General features: G+C 41.4%; 2 protein-coding genes across 2 annotated transcripts in view; one reads left to right on the forward strand and one right to left on the reverse strand.

The window, feature by feature from the left end:
* Positions 1-902: 902 nt before the first annotated feature.
* Positions 903-26190, forward strand: part of TEX261 (testis expressed 261) — a 25970-nt gene continuing 682 nt past the window's right edge. Inside the window, exons 1-5 of the mRNA XM_085869792.1 lie at positions 903-1163; positions 8631-8710; positions 22434-22587; positions 22698-22765; positions 25542-25644. Of these exons, the coding sequence (XP_085725918.1) occupies positions 1094-1163; positions 8631-8710; positions 22434-22587; positions 22698-22765; positions 25542-25644 (475 nt within the window). The 5' untranslated portion in view covers positions 903-1093. The remainder of the gene's footprint in view (positions 1164-8630; positions 8711-22433; positions 22588-22697; positions 22766-25541; positions 25645-26190) is intronic.
* Positions 3995-5086, reverse strand: LOC147032304 (uncharacterized). Its single transcript, XM_085869793.1, has 2 exons — positions 4918-5086; positions 3995-4785 (listed from the first exon to the last, which is right to left on the reverse strand). The coding sequence occupies exon 2, from the start codon at positions 4560-4562 to the stop codon at positions 4116-4118; it is 447 nt and encodes a 148-aa protein (XP_085725919.1). The 5' UTR covers positions 4563-4785; positions 4918-5086; the 3' UTR covers positions 3995-4115.

Genomic DNA, 26190 nt, shown 5'->3' on the forward strand with positions numbered 1-26190 from the left:
ATATGATACATCTATCCCTCTGATCTTTGTGGCAAAAGACGACTGCACCAAGCTGGACATGCATCACGTGTGGACGATTCCATCCTGTGTTTCTCTTCAAAGGATTTTTCTTGACATGGGATGGGAGAAGTCTGCTGTTCCTTCATCCTTGGGCCCAAACAAAATATAGTTTTCAGATGTAATTCGTGTTCCATGTTATGTCGTCAGTCAGGTGTGCTTTGTAATCAATGTCTTTATCCCTGCTTCGACGTGGGCTGCACACACAGACGCGCGTTATGGAAAGATACAGTTACATGTCATGGTCCCGGATGCTCCTTGTCGCTCGTTCTTCGATAAGTCTCGAATTCCACAAATGATTCGCGTACGACATGATATTTACTATCGCGCACACGAAAACTCTCAACAATATCATAATTTGTCGGTGACAAATCAAGAAAAAAATAAACAACACGAAGAAGCAACTATCAACCATCAAAAGTTTACCGACGAAATATAAATGCGTGGCGGACCGTGTGGGCGTAACACGTTGTGACAACACCCATGAAATCGCCGATTCTAAACGGTACTGGCGCGAACTACTTTGCCATGATTAGCAAGTGCAGGCCAGAAAGGAAAAATGGATTTGAACGAAATCTCGCATATGACTTGGATAAAACAACTCTGACTGAATTAATTAATAGAAGCAATACCAAATTATGATTACAAATGATACAGATAAGGGTAAAACGAAGTAATAGTAATAATGGAGTGGGAGCCCCGACCTCATTTATATATAAAAAAAAAACCTATACATGTACAATTATGACCACTATACTGTATTAAGCCACATACATAAACACAATAACAACATTAACTTGGACGATAAAAAATATTTTAAAATAATTATTGGTAAATAAGAGGAAGTGACGTCACTCGCCATATTTGGATATCGCGATGCTGTGGTGTTTGTTTCCGATAATTGAGTGATATTTATTATTTTACAACATAACAACAACAACAACAACATAAGGGTCGTGTTATCAGTGCACTATCTGGACGGAAGTAAATCTATAAGCAAGGGGAGGGTTTGGGTTGGGGTTGGGGTTGACACATCATGTGGTTTCTCTACGTGCTCAGCTGGCTGGCTCTGTGTCTGCAGGTCGCATTTGCCACGTTAGCGATTGGTAAGCCGTTGTAACTTGTAAAACAACGGTGAATTATCATTAGCGAAATGTTTAATTTATTAAAATATTCAATACCTGATCATTCGTTGAAATAGACACCGACATTAGCAATTTAAATGAGAATACGACTTTACATTTTCCGCCATCGTCGATGTAAATCTATTTTCTGATTATGTATTTCCCGTTGTTTAAATAATTAAGTCTATGATATGTTTTCACTTCATTTGGTTTCATGAAGTAACCCGCATCGGTAATGATACATTGCGTTATTTGATGTTATGTGGAGAGGTTGGGTTGGAACAGGACAGGGTGTCGGAAGTGATGGACAAGGACGTGATGAGGAATGTCGGAAGTGATGGACAAGGACCTGATGAGGAATGTGTCGGAAGTGATGGACAAGGACCTGATGAGGAATGTGTCGGAAGTGATGGACAAGGACCTGATGAGGAATGTGTCGGAAGTGATGGACAAGGACCTGATGAGGAATGTGTCAACAGTGATGGACGAGGACCTGATGAGGAATGTCGGAAGTGATGGACAAGGACCTGATGAGGAATGTGTCGGAAGTGATGGACAAGGACCTGATGAGGAATGTGTCGGAAGTGATGGACAAGGACCTGATGAGGAATGTCGGAAGTGATGGACAAGGACCTGATGAGGAATGTGTCAACAGTGATGGACGAGGACCTGATGAGGAATGTCGGAAGTGATGGACAAGGACCTGATGAGGAATGTGTCAACAGTGATGGACGAGGACCTGATGAGGAATGTCGGAAGTGATGGACAAGGATCTGACGAATGTGTCGACAGTGTTGGACAAGGACTTGATGAGGAATGTGTCGACAGTGATGGACGAGGACCTGATGAATGTGTCGACAGTGATAGGCAAGGACCTGATCAGGAATGTGTCAAAAGTGATGAACGAGGACCTGATGAGGAATGTGTCGAATGACGAGGATGGTTTCTTCGCAATAAGTTGGTAGATGACATGATAAGTTGATGTGGCCATTTCATAAATGAAGTGATGGTAATATGCACATTGATGGACAAGGACCTGATGAGGAATGTCGGAAGTGATGGACAAGGATCTGATGAATGTGTCGACAGTGTTGGACAAGGACTTGATGAGGAATGTATCGGAAGTGATGGACAAGGACCTGATGAGGAATGTGTCGACAGTGATGAACAAGGATCTGATGAATGTGTCGGAAGTGATGGACAAGGACCTGATGAGGAATGTCGGAAGTGATGGACAAGGATCTGATGAATGTGTCAACAGTGTTGGACAAGGACTTGATGAGGAATGTATCGGAAGTGATGGACAAGGACCTGATGAGGAATGTCGGAAGTGATGGACAAGGATCTGATGAATGTGTCAACAGTGTTGGACAAGGACTTGATGAGGAATGTATCGGAAGTGATGGACAAGGACCTGATGAGGAATGTGTCGACAGTGATGAACAAGGATCTGATGAATGTGTCGGAAGTGATGGACAAGGACCTGATGAGGAATGTCGGAAGTGATGGACAAGGACCTGATGAGGAATGCAGCAATGCCAACCCTCCCGATTTCATCGGGAGGCTTCCGAAAATTCACCCAAACTCCCGCCCTTACGATCACTATCCTTATCCTCCCGAAATTTTGATATTTTTGCACTGTTCACTAATCAGAATGTACTAGTATGAGAATTGAATGAAAAGCATCGTCTGCTACGTATAGCATGTGGTAACTCCATAACGTTCGCTGCTACCAAATTGTACGTAAAAAATTGCAAATTCAAATGAGGAGCAGCGAAACATTGGGTCTGGATCTCGCTTATGCGATCATGCACTGAGATTTAGTGCATGCGGTATGTGTGCAATACAGTGCATGCGGTATGCATGCGATACGCTCACTGCATGCAGCTGGGCCCCGTACCAGCCCGGCGGTCGCGACCACCGTGCGGTGTTTAATTTAACAGCCGCTAGAGTTCTACGAGTCGCGCTGCAGCTGTGGAACATCGACTTCGAAGTTACCGATGCTTCAAGCCCTCGATGTTGATTACGAAATGGCAGAAAAGAAGCTTACGAAGACCAAGAAATGGTCTCAGAAGTACAAGACCGAATACAGTCTCCAATACCCGTGTATTCGAAAGTCTGAAAGAGGAATTCATCATGCGTATTGTACAGTATGCAGCGTTGATATTTCAGTTGAGCATGGAGGTCGTGATGATATTCGGAAGCACGTTGGAAGCAAACGGCACACAGACATTGCAAAGGAGAGATCTTCGAGCACGAGTACCGGTACACTTCTGAATTATTTCACCAAACAAGGGACAAGCGAGGAAGAGGATGTTACCCGAGCGGAACTTCTCTTTAGTGGAATTATTGTGGAACATAACTTGCCCATATCAGTCTCAGATCATGCTGGACCTCTATTTCAAAAGATGTTTCCAGATTCAAAAGTTGCTTCAAAGTATGGATGTGCAAGAACAAAAACTTGCAAGATGTGCAAGATGTGCAAGAACAAAAAAAAAAAAAAAAACAAGAACAAAAAGCAAGAAAAAAAAAAAAAAAAAAAAAAAAAAAAAAAAAAAAAAAAAAAAAAAAAAAAAAACACTGGTCAACAATTTTTTACTTTCTGAATGTTGTCTAGATTTCTACAAGTGAATTAGGGTATTCTGGCACTGCTGAATCAGGAAATGGCATCCGTTTCTCTCCATCAGGTCAGGTTTTTGTGCTAAGTTGATTTGAAAAAATCAGATCTTGTGACAAAATCAATTACATTTTTGTGGCATTATCAGCTGATTTTTGTCAACACATATCATCCTAAACATGTTTTTAAGAAAAAAATGTTTTGCCAACAACATTTATTGATTACATGATAGAAACATCGATTACTGTCATCTGAATGGTGGGCATTGATAAAGGTAAGTACAAGAAATTGCATGTTGCGTCACCACTGTTCAAACTTCAGGGCTTGAACTTCCGTTTCTTCGAACTCCTGGAATGTTCAGCGGCAGGGAGGTCTCTCTTCAGATTCCAACAGTAGTCAGCCATCATGACTGCGTCCCAGCGACCCTGATACCTGGTCTCCATCTCCTTCATGTCCTGATGGAATCTCTCCCCCTGCTCGTCACTCATTGAACCCAGGTTCTCAGGAAACCGGTTCATATGTGAAAATAGGTAGTGCATCTTGATGCTCATGTTGCAGCCCAGGTTTCTGAAAGCAGTCAGCATGTTGTTGACAAGTTCTGCGTAGTTTCTGGCCTTATTGTTGCCAAGAAAGTTCTTCACCACCAAAACAAATGTCTTCCACACTTCCAGTTCCACTTCGTTCATTGAGTTTTTGAACTCTGGATCTCTGATGAGCTGACGGATCTGAGAACCATCAAAGATGCCAACTTTCAACTTCTCCATGGTCAATCCTGGAAAAGCCTGGCACAAGTAAGTGAAGCAGTCACCATCTTTGTCCAGAGCCTTGGTGAACTGCTTGATTAAGCCGAGCTTGATATGCAGCGGTGGGAAGAGTATTCTGTCTCTGTCCACCAGAGGGTCGTTGATGACGTTCCTTTCTTTGCATGGCACCAATTCCTCCCGCACAGGCCAGTCCTTCTTCGTGTAATGCTGAGCACGGTCCCTACTATCCCACATGCACAGAAAACATGGGTACTTGGTGAAGCCAGACTGTTGTCCCAACAAAAAGTTCACCATCTTCAGGTCAACACAAATAAACCACTTATGCTGATCATAACCAATTTTCTCCAGCACGTACTTCACCGCTTCATACTTCTCCTTCAGTGTAGTCGAGTGAGCGATGGGTACAGAGGCAAACTGGTTGCTGTTGTGTAGCAGAACACATTTCAGTGATCGCTTGCTGCTGTCAATGAACAGTCTCCAATCTTTGGGTTCGTACTGTGGCACTCCAAGCTTGAGCAGAAGCGCATGTCATAAATTGGCGCATGTAGGTATTGTACATTCTTCAGAGTTCGTTATTTCAAGAAATACAACTTTTTTGTATCACATTATTACAAAATCTGCCCCATTAACTTTAGTTTTGATCCACGAACTTTATGCTTTGCCTCACCAATTTTTGGAAGATTTTGAGGTTTTATGACTTCAAACTGATCCCTTTTCGACATAATCACCTAGAACTATCGTACCTGAATACTTCTTGTCATTAAAATAATTATTTCCAATTAAAACAATTATTTGACATGACATTTTACCCCCACCAACTTCTTCTAAAATGCTCCACACATGCGTACATGTGAACAAAAATGTAAAAAACGACATGTGGCCATATCTCAAAAACTTGACCTGATTGAACAAAACTAATGTGAGTTTTGGATTCAGCGCATCAGATTCGTCCTAAATCAGCTTAAAAATGCAGACAACAAATTTGTTGTTGACCAGTGTAATTGGTGAGTTGTCAAATGTTACTGCTTCATCTATTGCCGATATTGCTAGACTAGCTCCATTTAGCCTAGCTACAGACGGTAGCAATGACAGTGGTGAGGCCCAGCTATATCCTGTCCTGATTTCGTACTATGACAACAGTGCTGGGATTGTGAAGCAAGGTTTGCTAAGTTTGCCTGCGTGCAAACAAGATTCCACTGGAGAAAACATTTTCAAACTGCTTGATCATGAGTTCAGTGACAGGAAAATTCCGTGGGGAAATTGTGTTTCCTTTTGTGCTGATAATGCCTCTGTCATGGTGGGCAAGCACAAAGGAGTCGCTGCTTATATCCACAAACAAAATCCAGAGTGCTACATCATGGGATGCCCTTGCCATATGATGCACAATACGGCCAAGAAGGCGGCTCAGGCCTTACCCATTGAATTAGATGACTTTCTCATCGATATTTACTACTACTTGGACAAAAGTAGTAAACGCGTCAAAGGAGTGAAAGCACTGCAAGAACTCTGTGATGCCCCGACACACAAGATTCTGAAGCATGTCGCAACAAGGTGGCTGTCCCTTGGTCAGTGCCTAGACAGGCTGATTGAACAGTGGGAGCCACTTCGCCTCTTCTTCAAAGAAGAAGTACGAAGAAAAATGCAACCAACTGTAGCCAAGACTCTAACAACGAGCAAGAAGGACGGCACTGTATCTACTGCCAGTACTGGCACTGCAGGATCAAGCACTAGTGGAGCAGCATTCACCACTACCACTGCAGTATCTGCTGCGAAGAAGACAGCAGGGACAGCACCAAAACCAATGCTGAGAGCAGGTAGCATCACCGGCCCTTCATCACGTTCATCTACAAAGCAGATCCCTTCAGAGTCGAGAAAGACTGTGATAGTCCCATCTACAGGCAAAGAAGGACCCAAGTTAACTTCTGCTTTTGCCAAATCACTTGATAGAAGCTCAGCAAAACCTTCGAATCAGAGGTCTTCTTCCTTGGCTGCACCTACCTCAAGCTCTCTCCTCAAACGTAAAATTGGATCTGGTACTACGAGTCTGACCTCTTCTGCTGGCAGTAAACGCAAGTGTGATCGCCCTGCGGCTAAGTGTACTACGAGTTCTACAACTAAAAGCGCATCTTCCTCAAACACTGTGCAGGAATCTAGAGAAAAACGTGTCAACAGGATGTTCTTGTCTCCACAAACAAAACTCTATTGTTTCTTCCTTCGATATGCTAACAAGCTTTTTGAGAAGGGGAATCTTCTGCTCCAAAGAGACGAACCCTGTATTCATCTCCTGCACGGAGAATTGAATGGTCTTCTGAAAGATATCTTCGTACGGTTTTTGAAACCATCGGTGTCATCGGTTGCTCTGGTAAATGTACCCTTCTCTGACAGAAATCATCAGAAGAATGATGAGGACCTCATGATTGGGAACGATGCCAAACTGTATATAAGGGAACAAAGGAGTCTCAAGAAATCCACCTTCACTCTGAGTGAGTCAGACATCCAAGGTTTCTTCAGTGCAGTTCGCTCATATTATGTGAAAGCCTGCAATTACATCTTCAAAACCTGGCCGCTAGATGATGAATTAGCCAAGCATGCTCAGGTGCTGGATGTTAAGCTACACCAAGAAGTGGGGTTTGACTGTGTGGAGTTTTTCATCAAGAAATTCCCCTGTCTGTTCAGTGGCGGTGATAGTGACATAGACAGTCTTGAGAGTGAATTCGCTCACTACCAGGCAGACGCCTCCATAGCTACAATTGCTACTGAGACAGTGAGAGTGGATGAGCAGTGGCATCGGATTTCACAGCTCACAGATCCCTGCACTGGTGCCAAGAAGTATCCTAATTTGAGCAAAGTGATGAAGGGAATCTTGGTCATTCCTCATTCGAACGCATCATGTGAGCGGGCACTCAGTCTTGTACGGAAGAATCATACTGAATTTCGTCCCAATTTGAGTGTCAAAACCCTGGAAGCTCTCTTAATTGAAAAACTAGCTCATAACACCCCTTGCTACCAGAGAGAATACAGCAAAGACATAATCAGAAGGGCTAAAAGAGCCACACAGCTGTCACTCAGCAAAGCTGCCATGGAAAAAGCAAGCAGCAGTAGTACCAGCCAGTAAGGTAAGAAAAATATTGCTTCTTTTGTGCTTTTTGTTAATCTTTGATTGTCCCCTAACTTACTAATATTAACATACATGTAACATTAAAAAGTGCACAATTTTCCCCTTTTTTGTTCAAAAAGTGGGAATTCTTAACATGTTAAATGCTCCAAAATAGGGCTCAGAGGGCACTAGAGAGCGTCTAGAACCCCAGAGCTTCCAGGGCCCTAAGGCGGGCCCTGGACCCCGCCGCAAGGGTCGAGCGCTCCGCGCTCGAGATGTGCGCTTCGCGCACATTATTTGGTGTCGGTTGAAAATCCTCCCTAATTCTGATTTCCAAAAGTTGGCATCTCTGGGAATGTCGGAAGTGATGGACAAGGACCTGATGAGGAATGTCGGAAGTGATGGACAAGGACCTGATGAGGAATGTCGGAAGTGATGGACAAGGACCTAATGAGGAATGTGTCAACAGTGATGGACGAGGACCTGATGAGGAATGTCGGAAGTGATGGACAAGGATCTGATGAATGTGTCGACAGTGTTGGACAAGGACTTGATGAGGAATGTGTCGACAGTGATGGACAAGGACTTGATGAGGAATGTGTCGACAGTGATGGACAAGGACCTGATGAATGTGTCGACAGTGATAGGCAAGGACCTGATCAGGAATGTGTCAAAAGTGATGAACGAGGACCTGATGAGGAATGTGTCGAATGACGAGGATGGTTTCTTCGCAATAAGTTGGTAGATGACATGATAAGTTGATGTGGCCATTTCATAAATGAAGTGATGGTAATATGCACATTGATGGATGATGATGATGGGATGTGTATCTGCTGGAGAAGATGAATGTAATGGGACGTGATAGAAAATTGAAGTTGAGGAATTAATGAAGATTTATTGAATCAGAATGATAAATGAATAATTTGTTTTGTTTCTACCATATATGAAGTACCACTGGTGTTTTTCCACAGCTGCTGGCCTGTACTACTTGGCAGAACTCATTGAAGAGTTTACCGTTCTCACGAGCAGAATCATCAAATACCTTCTTTGGGTAGTAGTTTTTATTATTATTGAGACTCTGAAGTTTGCTTCTGTTCATATGTTTGCACAAGGCCATTGCAAGGAAATGGTTTGTTTCCAATAACCGTATGTTTTTGTTTTTTTTGGCGATTAAACGTACTACATGCAATAATTATTAATTAATAATTGGAAAAAGCAGTGTTTGCTTAGCGGTTAAGGTGGCTGGCTTGAGATCTTAGGGTCTTGAGTTTGAGTCCCTGTCATTCTGTGAGATAACACCAGGTGGGTTGACTCAGCCTGTCATCCTTCCAAGGTCGGCAAAATGAGATACCAGCTTACTGGTAACGGGGTACTGCATCAGCGGCACAACCGAGCCTCCAGCAATGATGCAACCAGCAGCCACAGTCTGCATACAAAACAGCAACAATGAATATAAATAAATGACCAGACTGTGACATAATTGTGGGAGCGTCCACACTCGGTCTCGGAGGTCTGTGGTACGAACTCCAGTCAAGTCATAACAAAGGCTTTAAAAATGGTATGTGCTGCCTCCTTGTTTGACGCTCAGCATTTAAAAGGCTAGAGCACAGACAAAAAATGCAGGGAAGGCAATGGCAAACCACCCAGTATAACCCTTGCCAAGAAACTGCTTCAGCAGCACCAACACTCTGCATTATTATTTCATATGCTGCCTGTAGCTGTTGGATGTATCACTGCTGGGAGCGTGGCTGTGCCGCTGATGCAGTGCCCCCAATTCCAGTAAACTGGTTCTCATTTTGCCAACCTCGGAAGGATGACAGGCTAGGTAAACCCACCTGGTGTTATTTAACAGCACAACAGGGGCTCAAACTCAAGACAGATCTTAAGCCCAGCCACCTTAACTGTTAAGCCAACACCAGGCTTAACACTGAAAAGCGTATGGCACATCAAAGTCAAATAAATAAATTTATGATGCATGTAGTATAGCTTAAATGTGTGTGCACTCACCTTTGAGCTGTCAAGCCTGGGTTGGAATCTCGACAGTGCTATAAACTCACCCTGGCATTTCACTTCCAGGGCAAGGCATCAATGTTTGTTCAGTCCGCGGGAGGACCTTAAGCCAGAGGACCCATATGCCAGCAGTAGTTGTTTATGAGTGTTAAAGATCCCACGTTGTCTTTCGTGAAGTGGAGGCGTGTTATTGCCGGTATTATGCACAAATTACTAATTAATGCCACTTTTGGTTAAAGTATCCTTCAATCGGTGGTTTGCCATTAAGTGGTGATCTGTCCAGGATTATTTCTTGCTTTTCATGGTCACCCCAAAACTCTCTCAAGAGTTTCATCCATCCATCCTTCCTTCCTTCCTTCCTTCCTTCCTTCCATCCAACCTTTAACAAGGCACCGAACCACACTGCAGGACACAACACAAGCAGGTGGTCGTGCAGATGGACAGTGCGGCCAAGTGGCTTAAGCACTCAAGGAAACGCTCCAATGAAACTGTTGATAAGTAATGGCTGGCTTAGTAAGTGATTTGCGATCGCCGATCGGTCATGTTATTAAACACCTCCCAGAGATGCCAAAATGTCAAATATGTCCGAATTGGACAAATGAACACTTTTTTTTTTAAAGCAGTCCGATCTGCTGCTAAGTTAAATTCTGGAGCTTAAATTTTGTAATTTGGCTTGGTTTGAGATTTTGGAGGTTACAGCATGTGTGAAAATGAAATAAAACCATGAACACTGGCATCTCCTGGCGTTTAGAAGCATTGCAATGTATCTAGCGATTCGTAGGTATTATGATCAGGAGTGAGGAAAGTGGAAAAATATATACGATCGTTAATAAACCGTGGTCGCCTGTTCCAACTCCAGGCATTATTAAGCAGGCCAAACAAAATGGTGAATTTAAACTCCAGCGAGGGAGAGCGAGGTATCGAGGATGTTCCTGAAGACCCCATCGAGAGCGAGGTATCCGAGGATGCGCTTGATAAAGGATATAATTAAAAAAGACTGTTAATTATTATTGTTGAAGAAGTTCTTAAGTCATCCTGTACATTTGAACATTTATTCAACATATAAACAAATACATATGCACATATGGAGTGATCAGAACACAGACTTGCTCCAGATCTCTGAAATACATGATAAAGTTAAGTCCTTTATATAGAATCCAATGAGACATAGTGTTTTTTTTTAATTTCCAAACGCTGGCGCCACAGTTTGTCAGGTCTTGATATTCCCAGGTTGAGCTCATCATAAAGAAATTCCTAAAAAGGCAAGATAGCTTTAAACTGAAGGGAATTATTTTATACTGAATTACGATTATAAGTTTCAGTTGAAAGGCCAACCTGTTTTAAACATCTTTACAAGACAGATTGATCATCTTTCATTGCAGAGGAAAGATATGATTATGTAAATTCAAAATAAAATAGATACATGATGAAGCACATAAAATCATACCATAATTGATTACATTTTTCATGATAGATTTATAGCAATTTGTTTATTTTCATCTCAAGTTTAATTTAATAACATTTTATTATTGTTTTTATCACCCTCAAGACCATTATGCTAATTTCGGAGAAATTGCACCGACATTATCTACAAAAGGGGTGTTTTAATTAACCCAAACACCCAATTTTCACTCATGCACTACCTTGGAGCTCCATTGGTAATCATGCAAAGTTTCAGGTTGCTCTGTTTCATGTTTTTTGGAGTTATGGAGCTCACACTCACACTCACACTCACACACACTCACTCACACTCACACACACTCACTCACACTCACTCACACTCACTCACACTCACTCACACTCACTCACACTCACTCACACTCACTCACACTCACTCACACTCACTCACACTCACTCACACTCACTCACACTCACTCACACTCACACTCACACTCACTCACACTCACACTCACACTCACACTCACACTCACACTCACACTCACACTCACACTCACACTCACACTCACACTCACACTCACACTCACACTCACACTCACACTCACACTCACTCTCTCTCCTCTCTCTCTCTCTCTGACACATTTATTATGAAAGAAGATAAGTACTTTAAACAATACCACTGATAATATTGGTAGGTACTGTTCACAGAATATTGCACACTCTTTTGTCAGGTCAGTTAGGTTTCTTGACTGCCACTGGTAACATGTAACCCAGTGCTACCTGCTGCATGGTCGAGTAGTTGGCGACTAAACCGACTTCCCTCACTGGCTCGCCAGTGGGGAGGGTGACTGGGACACCCTGCAGGACTAAAAACAATACTTGCTAAAGGGCGGATGAGCTCCTTTAGGGAGCCAATGGCCATCCAGTAAGGAGATGGTATCTCTGAAAAAACACCCATCCGGTTAGACCGGTTTTTTAAGTAGTAGGTTGTAGACAACAACCGCTCAGGATAGTTCTACCATTCTGACTTAGGCGTGTTGAATTGCTGCCCGGAACCATCTTACACTCTCCGTGTCAGGATTGCTGGTGTTATTTCTGTCTCACTCAAACTATAACTACCGGGCTAGCTTGAATCTCTCTTTCTTGCAAACAAATATCATCCACTTTTCAAACAAACATCATCCACTTTTCAAACAAACATCATCCACTTTTCAAACAAACATCATCCACTTTTCAAACAAACATCATCCACTTTTCAAACAAACATCATCCACTTTTCAAACAAACATCATCCACTTTTCAAACAAACATCATCCACTTTTCAAACAAACATCATCCACTTTTCAAACAAACATCATCCACTTTTCAAACAAACATCATCCACTTTTCAAACAAACATCATCCACTTTTCAAACAAACATCATCCACTTTTCAAACAAACATCATACACTTTTCAAACAAACATCATACACTTTTCAAACAAACATCATCCACTTTTCAAACAAACATCATCCACTTTTCAAACAAACATCATACACTTTTCAAACAAACATCATCCACTTTTCAAACAAACATCATCCACTTTTCAAACAAACATCATCCACTTTTCAAACAAACATCATACACTTTTCAAACAAACATCATCCACTTTTCAAACAAACATCATACACTTTTCAAACAAACATCATACACTTTTCAAACAAACATCATACACTTTTCAAACAAACATCATACACTTTTCAAACAAACATCATACACTTTTCAAACAAACATCATACACTTTTCAAACAAACATCATACACTTTTCAAACAAACATCATACACTTTTCAAACAAACATCATACACTTTTCAAACAAACATCATACACTTTTCAAACAAACATCATACACTTTTCAAACAAACATCATACACTTTTCAAACAAACATCATACACTTTTCAAACAAACATCATACACTTTTCTTACTCACTCATTTTCACTCCTCACTTTACATTCTCTCTTTTATTTCTCTTTCCTCTCATTTCCCTCAGACAGCCTCCAATTAAATATAAATATGATAAATTACGAAAGGTTAATGGCCCCGAGTTCCTGGCATTATGGGGTGTGAAGAATCTCCGGTGACCTGCCTATCTCTGCTGCTGAGAGGGGGGGCTCAGGCAGTAGTAGTATCGATTCCTCCCAAGACCCTTGCCTTTTGAACCAACGTGACTCTTTTTCAATTCATTTCACCAACATTTGTGGTCTTTCTTCGAATCTTTCCTATGTCGAACACCATCTAGCAAGCTCCTTTCCTAATATCTTGCTTCAATCAGACCCAATTATCACGTGATGTTCTTGTTAATTCTTATAACATTTCGAACTACAACCTTCAGTCAAGATTCTGTTTCAAAGGAGGAGTCTGTGTCTACCCCAACATCAACACGCCTGCTGTATGCCTTGTGGACCTCAAATCTCTAAACTTTGATGTCATCTGGCTTAAGATTTGTCTCCCGACCATCACTATCTTTCTCTATTTCACTTACTGCTCTCCCAATTCTACAAACTTAATAGCTTTCTTTGACTATCTTAACTCTTGCCATGAGGCCATGACATCCGAACACCCTCAAGCAGAATTTCTCCATTTCGGAGACTTCGATGTACACCACACGGAGTGGCTGAAATCTTCCCACATGGATCTTGGGGGGGGGGGGGGAGGGGATTGAAGCTCATATTTTCCATTGTTAATGATTTGGAACAAATTATCACTCATCCTACCCATATCTCAGATCATAATGTGCACAATACCAATACTTTGGATTTATTCTTCACTTCCAATCCGCTGCATGACAACGACACAATTTCACCTCCAGCTGGTTCTTCTGAACACAATCTTGTGAACCTGACTTTACTTACCACCACTTCTTCCATCCAACTGCTCGGACGAAATGCCAGTATTGGCATTTCAATAATGCTAACTGGACTGGTTTGCGAAACTTATTTTCTGACTTTCCCCGGAAAGACTACTGCCTCTCCTCGGGTGATGCCTCTATCTCTGCTGAACATATAGCTGAGGTTATTGTTGCAGGAATGGAGGCTTATATCCCCTTCTCCTTCAAATCTATCTCTCTTACCAATTCTTGGTTGAATAATTCCTGCTCTGTAGCCATTTGTGCAAGGGATGCCGCATATCGGACATGGAAAAACTCTTCTTCCTCCAACTCGCATTCAGCTTTCATAATTCACCAAAAATCATTGCAAATCTATTATTCGTGAGGAAAAGCATTCCTTTACTCAAAAGAAATGTGACAACCTCTCTTCTTCTTCCACTAATAGATCTTTCTGGTCCTTAGCTAAACGTATCTCAAACAACTTCTGTCGCTCTACCTTTCCTTCACTTTTCCGTTCCGATGATACTATCGCTGTCTCTCCGACTGATAAAGTAACTCTTTTTGGTTCTCTTTTGTCCTCTAACTCCACACTGGATGAATAACATTCCATCTCCCTCTGATGCTCCCCTCACCAATCCTATGTCCCTCCCTATAATCTCTTTTCATGCAGTCGAAAAAATACTCATCTCTCTGGACATAAGCAACGCCTACGGGCAAGATAGCATTCCTCTCCAGGTCTTGAAGGAATGTGCTTTCGAACTTGCACCCGTGCTTGCTCGTTTGTTTCGTTTTTATTTAAAAACCCAAACTTTTCCTCTTTCCTGCAAACATGCCTTCATACAGCCTATTTTAAAGAAGGGTGATCGTTCAAACCTTTCGAACCACCATCCTATTGCTTTGACTTCTACTGTTTCCAAAGTCTTTGAATGTCTTCTCAATTCCCATTTTCTCAAGCATCTTGAATCTCACAGTCTTCTCTCAGACCACCAACATGGATTTTGCAAGGCAAGATCTGCAGGTGATATCCTTTCTTGCATTATGAATGTCTGGGCCTCTTCTTTGAGAGACTTTGGGGAATCCTTTGTTGTCACCCTTGATATCTCAAAAGCCTTTGACAGAGCTTGGCATCGGGGTCTGATATCCAAGCTTTTCTCTTTCGGCTTTCCTCCTTCACTCTGCTCTCTCATATCGAGCTTTCTCTCCGACCGCTCTTTCTCCGTCATTGTTGATGGTTCAACATCAATCCCCTTACCGATCAACAGCGGTGTACCTCAGGGTTCTGTTCTGTCTCCAACACTCTTCTAGTCCATGAGCTGAGATGGAAATTGGTACCATCTTGAGGGACCAGAAAAAAGTGATATGACTGATTGAAGACACAAATGTAGATAACAAAACAGCATGATGGACCTTTCAGTAGAGTAGCTCAAGTTAATTATCTCCAATTTTCTGTTTTAGACCATTAATCACTCGGACGGTGCTTTTGCGGACAATATTTAAGGGTGTATGGTCAGTTTGTGCCACGTATCCTTATTCTTCCACATCATATAGCGTATTCCCACATACCATTATAAAGCAGACTTAATTTCCTATCCATTGGTATATAATATGTGACGAAGTTAAATGATAAGCATTTTATAGGCTATAACATGCTTTGCTAAATAATCGCGCAAGGCAAATTTGAGAGCAAAAACGGTCATTAAAAGTATACTTGGTCATAAATCATAACATTCTAGAACATAGATATTGCCAATGTTATTTCTTCTATATAGAGTGATATCTTAATATTATTTCAGGACGTCTGGCAGCTTTCTGTGATAATTATTGGACAAGTTATAGCGTTTTTCATGTTAAAACCCCTTGTGTAAAGACGCTTTTGTGCATCGACTCTTAGGCCATAATACCTCGACTTTATCCGAGCATCGAGGGAAGGAAACTGGGTTCTACATTTGGCTGCTATCCGAAGTATCATTCCTTGGTGCTTTGCATATGACAGGCTGAACTATGCCAAGTATCTACCAGTCTATTACTGCCAACTGACCAGGCTCTCTGAGACGCACCCAGAGGTACATCAGCACATGCTAGAAGGAGGTTTCTCAGTACAATTAGGTGCAACCAATACATTTGGTAGACTTCCTGTTGACCAAACCATTGAAGTAACAGTCAACAAGGACACGCAGACAGCCGGAGGCACAAAGGGATTCAGTTTGAAGCCTGCTGCTGTTAGCAGGTACTATGTCGCAGCAGAATAGAAGTACCTGTCTTAAACAAATGAGGCTGATGATCGATGATAGCTGCAGCAAAAGAATGGTTCACACATTTGTCAGCTTCAAGAATGCACAAGGATGAGACTGATGTTGACAGTTTGGTTTATCTGATGGAAGACACCTGGACAAACCCATTCAGTCAAAATCCTTCAGAGCTGATAAGCATCTCAACTGGTGCTAGTGTGTCCCATCCATCCATCCATTAGGACCATACTCTGTGCAGAGCGTTGGTGCCGCCGAAGCAGTCTCCTTGGCTATTGGGAACAATCCTGGACGGGTCGCCACTCCGACACAGTATACCAGCATGCTGGCACTCATTTTGCCGACCTCGGAAGGATGACAGGCAGAGTCAACCCCACCTGGTGTTAATTCAACAGCTGAGCGGGATTTGAACTCAGGACCCTAGGATCCCAAGCCCACTACTTTAACCATTAAGCCAACACCAGGCATAGTGTGTCCCCAGAAGTTGCCAATGATCTTTTGACTGCTCATAAGAAAGGGGATGCAGCATATACAGATTATCAAATACAGTGTATTGAAGGATGAGAAAAACCATTCTTTGACAGATTGCCAAAGATGCAGTTGAAGACATTTGATAATGCCCACAAAAGGATCAGCAGAAAACTACCTAACAAGGAGCAAGTCCTCAAAAGTGACAATAAGCTGTTTGGACAGATGATACTCGTAGCTTCCATCAGAAAGTTGAACATGAATGATGTACTGAAACACCCCCTAGGCCCCCTTCCTTCATCCTTGGCCAACTGTGATGGTACTATGAAGAAAACCAACAAAGCAGCCCTTGCCAGAAAGCTTGAAAGTAAGGTCTCTGCTGCGGAAAACGTCCAACACCCCTCAACGTGTATCATTGATGGCATGAGTATTGTACAGAAGCTGAAAGGGGAGAATCTCACTTTTGATGAAGTGGCTGATATGCTTCTTTCAGCTGTGCTGAATACATCAGCAAGTAGCAACAGGGTTGATGTAGTATTCGACGTCGACAAACAGATATCTATAAAAGATGCAGAAAGGGCCCTGAGGTCGACTGATGGAGGTATCCGCTTCACAAACATAGCACCCGGTCACCGAATACACCAATGGAGGCATCTTCTGTCTTGTGACATCAGCAAGACGAAGCTGATCAAATTCGTCACAGAGCAATGGGGAACAGAGCCCTACAGAATAAGACTTAAAGACGAGGTCCTTTATGTCACATGTGAGGATATCTGTACCAAGATCACCCGTGAGGCTGTAGTTGAAGTTGACGAGCTCCGTTCATCTCACGAGGAAGCAGACACACGCTTGCTACTACACTGTAGGCATGCATCGTCAAGTTTACATTCTGTGATAGTAGCTTCAGAAGACACAGACGTCATGATGCTATGTCTGGCTTTTCATGATGACATAGACTGTGATCTGTTCATCCAATGTGGATCATCAACCCGCACCAGACTTGTTGACATAACAAAAGTTGCTAGTGCTCTCGGCAGAAACATCTGTAAAGCTTTATTGGGATTGCATTCCTACACAGGCTGCGACACAGTAAGCGCTTTCATTGGCCGTGGAAAGGTGAGAGGACTCAAACTCTTCATCAACAATCCAAGGTTTCAGACAGCTTTCAGTGACTTGGGGAAAGACTGAACACGACAGGATGATCTCTTCCATGTGCTTGAGGAATTCACTTGCAAGCTGAACATGTCTCAAACTGAAATCACAGAAGTTAACGAGATGCGGTTTCAGTTGTTCCGTGCTACGAATGGTGATATCCAGTCAGGACAACTCTCTCCTTGTCAGGATTGTTTGAAGCTTCATGCTACCAGAGCATGTTACCAAGCAGCCATTTGGCACCACAGTCTTGAAGCAACTCCTCATGTACCCAGTCCACTTGACTGTAATGGTTGGGTATTGGATGATGATGGTAGACTTGCCATTGAGTGGATGTCTGGTGCCCCAGCTCCTGATGTTGTTCTGGAATTTTTATCCTGCAAGTGTAAACGGGAGTGTAGGCTTCCATCATGCACATGCATGGTCAATGGCCTAAGCTGCACAGCTGCTTGTGTTCTCCAGGAGTGTGCGAACATGAAGGTCCAAGATGAACAGTCGGACGGCAGCGTGGATCATGAGGACGATGACGACAGTGACGTTGACAATTGATACTCCATAATTTGTATATCTCTCAAATTATAATTTGTCATTGCCTGTTTCTGTTTAATGATTATGTCGAATAGCTATTTTCTTTATTCATCACTGTGGGATTAAAGATAACTCTGTGGCACATTCTGTTCAAAATTGTTCAAGAACTTCACAACATATACGTTTTCTTCTGCTATTGAATTGAACATGTAGCATCTTTGAAACTATGTCAGATTAATTAATAAAACTTAGTATCCTTTTAATTTTGCAGTTTGGAAGTAAAATGCATGATTTGTGATATGGATGTGATTTAAATTTCCTTTCAAATAAAGTGCATTACATTTGAGTAATTAAACCACCAAATTGTAAACGTGATAAAATTAGCTTATTTTGTGGATATTCCCCTGCTGCACATAAAGCTGTGTAAAATGCTTGAGCTACTCTACTCAGATGTCCATCATGCATTTTTTTTATTAGATACATCAACCTAACAGAAAATCACAACAAACCTTGGTCCCTCAATATGGTACCAATTGGCCAGAAATGGCCCTCCAGCTCATGGACTATTCCTTCTTTTTATCAATGACTTACTTCTTCCACAAATAACCAAATGCACTCGTATGCTGAGGACTCAACATTACATTCCTCCGTGTCTTTCCCATCTGCCCCGTCTTCACTCACTCGATCTACATCTCGTTTCATCACAGCCACCTCTTTAAATTTGGATTTGGACAAGATCTCCCAGTGGGGCAAATGTAATCAAGTTAAGTTTAATGCTTCAAAAACTCAATTTCTTCTCATCCCTCTCTTTAAAACTCCTCTCAACTCTCCAATCTCCTTTGAAAGCTATACAATAAACCTACTAGGTATTACTCTGACATCAAATTTATCCTGGAAACCACACATTACTCAAATAGCTAAGTCTGCCTTGAAGAAATTAGGAGTCCTGTTCAGATGTCCAAGATTCTTCTCCTCTGAACATGCAGTTGCTCCAATGACATAAAGGATTAATTTGTCCTTGTATAGAGTACTACTATCACATCTGGGGAGGTTCCAGCTCCACATACTTACTGGACAGAATTAAATCCAAAGTTATTTGACTTGTCAACTTGACCAATGTGACCTCAAAACTCGACCCGCTCAAATTACGCCGCATTGTAGGCTCTCTTTCTCTTTTCTGCAGGTATTACTTCGGTTTCTGCTTGCAAGAACTTGCTGCTTGTGTACCTCCACCATTAGCGAGACCAAAGAATACTCGACAAGCCACTACATCACATGATTATTGTGTGGCCATTGGCAACTCAAGGGTGGGCCATTACGATGTTTGTTTCTTCCCCTCCACTGCCAAACTCTAGAGTCGAGAACTCTTTAACTTCTTACATCTTCCCAAACACTTATGACCTTCCCCCTTTCAAAAAGCAGATTTTTTTCTTACTTCCTCAAAAACTCTTAGACGCTTCTCTCTCTCCTTAATTTTCTATCAACGCAATTCTTTAATCTAAGGCTTGGCCTCGATGAGCACTATTTAGTCCGTGACTGAAGCCTTCAACATAAAAAAAAAATTAAAAAAGCACACTCATCATATTTGAAACTTTTTTGGTTGATGATTTTAATGAAACATTTACAAGAAAGAACAGACAAGTTCTGTGCTGTACAGATGCTGCATTCATGCACACATTTCTGATGAACAAGATATTTTGAAATTGAGTGCTTTTAATAGTTTTACATCAATCTATGGAGTAAATTGAATTCCAGCTTTTACATTCTGATCCATCAACCTCACCTCTCATGTCCGTCTTTTCATTCCTTCGCCACAGCTGCAATGGGGTTTAACCCTTAACCTCTATATGCAGCAAATTTTAAATGCAAACGCATGCAATAAATAATCAATGCCTCTGCTGAGCACTCTTTCCTTTCCATGTTCTATTTTGTGTCTGCCATCCAAAAAAAAGCACCTTCTACCTTAGCTGCCTGGGCTCGTGGTCTTGTACACTTCGGGTTGAGATTCACCTTACCATCCCGTCTGCTTGCTTGGGATCACAACAGAAGTCGATTGCACACCTGAACAGCCCTAAGTCTAACTCTAAATTCTTACCTTTCCCCAACATTATAAACATAATTGGTTCAATGTAAATGATTCATGAATCTCACATTTAGATGTCGATGTCTTTGAAGCGTAATGGCAAAGTTACCAACTGAAATCTGAGCTCTGAAGTGATGCATTTCCTTTTCTCCCTCTGTCACCACATTCTTCCATGAGCCTCAAATTTGTAGGTTTTATGAAAAGGTTATTTTCTAAAGAGTTTTCCTTCCTAAAGGCCCGGTCACACCTTGACGTTTTAGCCAACGTATGCCAATTTTTGAATTTTTTTTCTAAAACGCTGGCACACGTTGAATACGTTATGGGTAAGTTTTGATAATATTGAGAGCACGCTGAAAAACACTGCCATACGTCGTTGTACGTTGGCTTTAAACGTACTTTTTGGTTGTCCTCAAATTTTTTCATGCTTGAAATTTCACGACGTATGCCGGCGTATGACTCACACGTTCCGCTACGCTGGCCACAAGTTGTATGCACGGTCTGCGATCGTTGACAGACGTCAACACATGCTACTTGTAAGTTAGTCATAAGTTGAGACACGCCGAGGTAATGTTTAGTGTACCCGAAACTTATTTCTAACCTATGATTAACGTGTTGTTGGCACGTTATGCGATCGTTGCCACACATCGACAGACGTTACTTTTAAGTTACTCATAGGCTGAAAGACGTCGGTATAATGGATCGTCCTTGCGTCAGCGTCCACGGCCACGGCCAGGACACTTATTTGCAGCATTCTTCAAACTTTTCTTCGGCATGACGAGGATGTTCACACTTCGATGTCTAGCTTGGCTATGATTCCAATTGTCCATCGGCAGCATCTATTTAAAATAGTCGAGTTTGAGCGTTTTAACACGTTCAGAAGAAACGCTTCAAATTTCCAAACCCCAGCGTCAAAAAACAAAGGCGAGTGACAGCAATTTAAATCGTTCATTGTAAACAATGAAAATAGTTGAGTGGTACCGTTTAAAAGTCGTTTAGTGTAAAAAAAAATCCAATTGTTGAGCGCAAGCGTCTACTTTCAATAGTGGGGTTTGAGCGATTTTGCACGTTTAATAGAAACGATTAAAATTTCCGAGCGCTAGCGTCAAAAAACAAAGGCGAGTGACAGCAATTTAAATCGTTCATTGTAAACAATGAAAATAGCTGAGTGGTACCGTTTAAAAGTCGTTGAGTGTAAAAAAAATCCAATTGTTGAGCGCAAGCGTCTACTTTCAATAGTGGAGATGCAGCCATTTAAATCGTTGAGTGGCAGCCTATGAATAGCAAACCCTACGTCACCGGCAAAGATAAACCGGCAAAGATCAAGTTTTATTCTCTTATGTCAACAATACAGATTGCTAGTTTTGTGCTGAAATTAGCAACTACACCATTTATTTGTTAAGTTGATCAGGCAACTCATACACTACATTTTTAATGACTCCATTTATTCCCACCTCACTGTGTGGTTGACTGGGGAAAGCTTTTGACCCGAGTCTTTAACGAACCGCCTGACCAGGTCTGACGTTCAACTGAAGGTGGCAGGAATTTGTAATTTATTCAGGGTGCTGGCGATAACTTCCCTTTTCTTCACTTACGTCCCTTTCGAAGCTTGCTGTTGGTTCCAAGAGTTCCAAAAGGTGAACCTGAGCACCCGTCGCCTGTCACTGGTGAATTTCCTCCAATGCCTTGCTTTGAAACAGAGGGAAACTCAATATCATACCCAAAGGGAGACTTATTGACGGCGGCTGTGACGAAGAAAAGAAACAGCAAAAGTTCCAAACACTTTCAACATTTATAATGAGAAAACGTCTTCATTGATGCCAATAACTTGCACGCTTCTGGAATTGTCACCAATAAATAGATGCAAGCAGATCATGAGAAATTAACCATTTCCTTACAGAGGCCTCATCTAGCATATTTAAAATTGTTTTTGGCAAAGTTACATCCAACTGTTTGTATTTTATTCTACTTTTTAATTCCTCCCATATTTGCTGCATCCACACCCACCCCCCCCCCCGACCTTAGTTTTCCACAGTCGTTTATTTGGGACTCTTCTTCTTTGAAAAATTCCCAGTTGTACTGATTGCCGTGGGGTTATTTTCGAACCTAATATCCTTTGGGTTGCTTCGAACGTTTCCCTACATTGTCCTTTCTTCACCCAGCTTCATTCTCACATGCGGTAAGTATATTGTGAATTTCACAGAACGAAATATGGGAACAGAGGAAAGGAGACGTCACTGTATTGCTCAGATGTTTCACAAAAGATGTGTTGTTTCTTTTTTGCTGCAGTGATGGTGTTGATTAATCACTACTTGACTTTTGCATACTTCAGTGAGAACTACCATCCATTCTCTGAGGTTGGTGTTCTACATATGTGTGTTTGCATTGCCTCTGCTATTTTCAACCTTGAATTGGGCAATGATTTATGTGTTCGAGTCATAAATATCCTTGGATTCTGACAATACGTTATTTAATGAAGAACTGCGCTAACTTTCAAGCATTGTTACCTTGTGTACACAGACATAATGTAACCCAAATTGATAGAGCTGGTTTGAAAAAATATTTACAGGATAACGATGCTCATGAAAGAGCTTGCTTATTTACTTCACTTTGCCAACAAATATGTTTCAGGAAGCCAAGAAAGAGCTTACACCTGGAATAAAAAGACGGGCAAATTAAGACAAAACACTGACGACTGTCGTTAAATTGTTGTATAAGGCTTCCTGAAACAATTGCAGCACTTGTGATAAAAGACAAAATGAATAAAATCCAAAATCCAAGCAAATCAATAATCATTAGGTAAACAGGAAGTTGAAGGTCAAAATTTTATTGAAGTGATGATCAAATGATGAAGAAAAATGAAATTCAGTCTGTATCGCAAAAAGGTAGGATTGGAGACTTGGAGGTAGAGACATGACAAAAAAAAAAAACTTGGCGGTAGATAGCCAGCTTCCCCCACATCTACAGCTGAATAAATCTTCTGTTTTTGTTGGCAGGTATGTAATGGGGGAAGCAACCATGAACGCCTGCCCACATTGCTCGATGAGAGAGCAGTGCAGAGTCTCCAGAAGATGTTGATTGAAAAGTAATCGGTGTTAGCTGTCCATTTTAACAGGGCCCAAGCCCACGTGGCAGTAAAATGGTTGGCAGCATTCGCTAGGCCGAGGACATCGGTGTTTAGAAAGATTGAAAAATAACTCCACCAAGATATCTCGATGTTGCAGTCTTAGATGTTGTTGAACCCACAGAATGTTCAACCATGTATTGTAAAACCCACCACTGCATGCAGAAGAACCAAAGCAACTGAGGAATCTCATGAAAGATTGGTAAACACAAGCTATTAAGCCTGTATCTCACTGGGCTGCGACAGCTCGCGACAAAATACGAACGGGATTCTCCAAAATGTCTCGATGTTCGCGGTGGTTCTCAATTTCCTCGCGTGAGTCGCAGGACGTCGCTCTGGTGTCGCTAGAATTTTGAACATGTTCAAAAAATTCGTGCGACAAATTTTCTCTCAAAATAGTCGCAGAGTCGTCGCGGTTGTCTCGAACCGGTCTCGAACCCTTCTCAGTTTAGTTTCCGTGAGTCAGAAGGTGCGACAAATGTGACAACTTTGTGAGGGATTGGCGACCTATGAAACTAAATTGTGACTGATTGGAGAAAAAAAAATGATAATCTGTCCTGGGACCCCTGAGAGCTTCGTAATTATCTCGCAATTTGTTCTCAATGACGTGAGGTATTCGTGAGACAGACGCAAAAATAAATTCAGTGTGATTCCAAGTGAAAATTATCGCAATTTTGTCTCCAACTAGTCGCGAGCTGTCGCAGCCCAGTGAGATACAGGCTTCAGCTTGGTGTCTCCAGAAGCAAAGGAAATTTTCATGATGTTTGGCCTTCTTGGGACCATTTGATTCAGGTTTTTTATTATATACTTGTGTATGTGTGTATATATATATATATATATATATATATATATATATATATATATATATATATATATATATATATATATATATATATATATATCAACATATACACATATACACTTTCCCCTAAAACTCACTGTCTGCCGTAAAGTCTCTCTCGTGGAGTGTAAGGTACGACAAAATGTGTAATTTATGGAGGAAAAAGGCCTAGAATGGTGTGTTGATGCTTTCATTGAGGTTCACAGGGGTCATACTACTTGTTGAAAAGAGCATTCTAATTCACGTTTCCATAAACCGTCTGTGTACTATTCAAGCAAATCGTGCAGTACCTCCTCCTTTTATAAATATATGTGATCATGTGACCCCTTTATAAGGTATCTATTTATTACACTGACACAGGGTAGGAAGGGAAGAAATTGGAAATGTCAACGTTGAGAAAAGATACAGAATGGAAGAGGATAGGAATGGAGGTATCTCTTTGGGAGAGGTGGGAAGGTAGATTGGGAGGACATAGGAGTATGGGGATAGAACAGAAGAGAAGGGGCAGAGAAAGGACAGGGGGTAAAGAATAATTCTGCCATGTTGGCGTACCAAAAATAGTGAAACAAGACAGAAAAAAACAGAAAAAATAGAAGAAAAATGTAGGAAATCCACAGAAAACAACCAAACAAGGTCGGAAGGGATGACAAAAAAGGAATGACACCATGATACAACACCACAATCCTTTTACGGATTGCCATCACGACATGTTTTGATATTTTTCCATCTCAGTCCCACAACAAATAAAATACACAATTACAATTACACCAACCCACACTACACATCTACAACAACCTCCAACATAGACATCTTCATACAATTACTTTTGCCACCAATAACAACAATGTCAAATGATGTCGTGATGGCAATCTGTGAAAGGATTGTGGTGTCGTGTTGTGGTGTCTTTCCTTCCGACTTTGGTTGTTTTGGGGGGATTTCATCCCTTTTTTTTCATTTTTTTTTTTTGTTATGTTTTTTTTTCTGACTTGTCAAATGTAACTACCTTAATATTTTGTGCCGATCACTTAAGATGTTTCATGAGGATCTCTCATTTCAGAGGTGATTTTATTTTATCATTTGTCTCATAATTATTTTATCATTTACTCTCGTAGCATTGCTGACATGATTATTTTGTTTGATACGGTACCTTTTTCCTTGCCTCCTGCAGGTCCTGGCTGTGTTTACCATTTGCCTCTGGCTTGTACCATTTTCCTTTTTTGTGTCATTATCTGCTGGAGATAATGTCCTTCCATCAACTATACCACAGTCTGGTAGGTATCTTGGTGGAATGAAGGGGAGCTGTGTGGAGGGTGTGGTTATTGGGGAAATCAAGGAGTGGGGAAGCAAAGCCATGATTTTTAATCAGCTATTAGGGGAGATAAGTGGAATTGTTCAATTGTTTTGTTCAATTGTTCAAGCAAAAGCGGGGTTAAGCAATTCGTTCACTTCTGTCTGTGTCTGTCAGTCCATCCATCCACAAATGTCAGTTTATGATTGAGGAACACCTTATTTGAATTGAATGTTATATTTTGAACATGAATCGGAATACAAACCTGCTGTTTGTGAGTCTGACTCTGAATTCGTCCCGATCACACATGTGCAAGGAGGAGTGAGATAATTGTTTTATTCTGTCTGCCTGCCTGCCAGTCAAACAAAATTGAAAATCATTCAAAACAGGGAACTTACTGTATTTAAGGACGTTATAAAGGACACGAACAACAGGTACGAATAATTAATTGTTGTGTTAAATAACAGTAAGGTGGTGTAATTGACACTGCATCAACGGTAGTAAACTTCTTGAATTTTTTTTATTCAAC

Source organism: Eptatretus burgeri, chromosome 2 (genome assembly GCF_056783735.1).
Source record: "Eptatretus burgeri isolate ZD-2024b chromosome 2, Ebu_testis_v1, whole genome shotgun sequence".
NCBI lineage: Eukaryota > Metazoa > Chordata > Myxini > Myxiniformes > Myxinidae > Eptatretus > Eptatretus burgeri.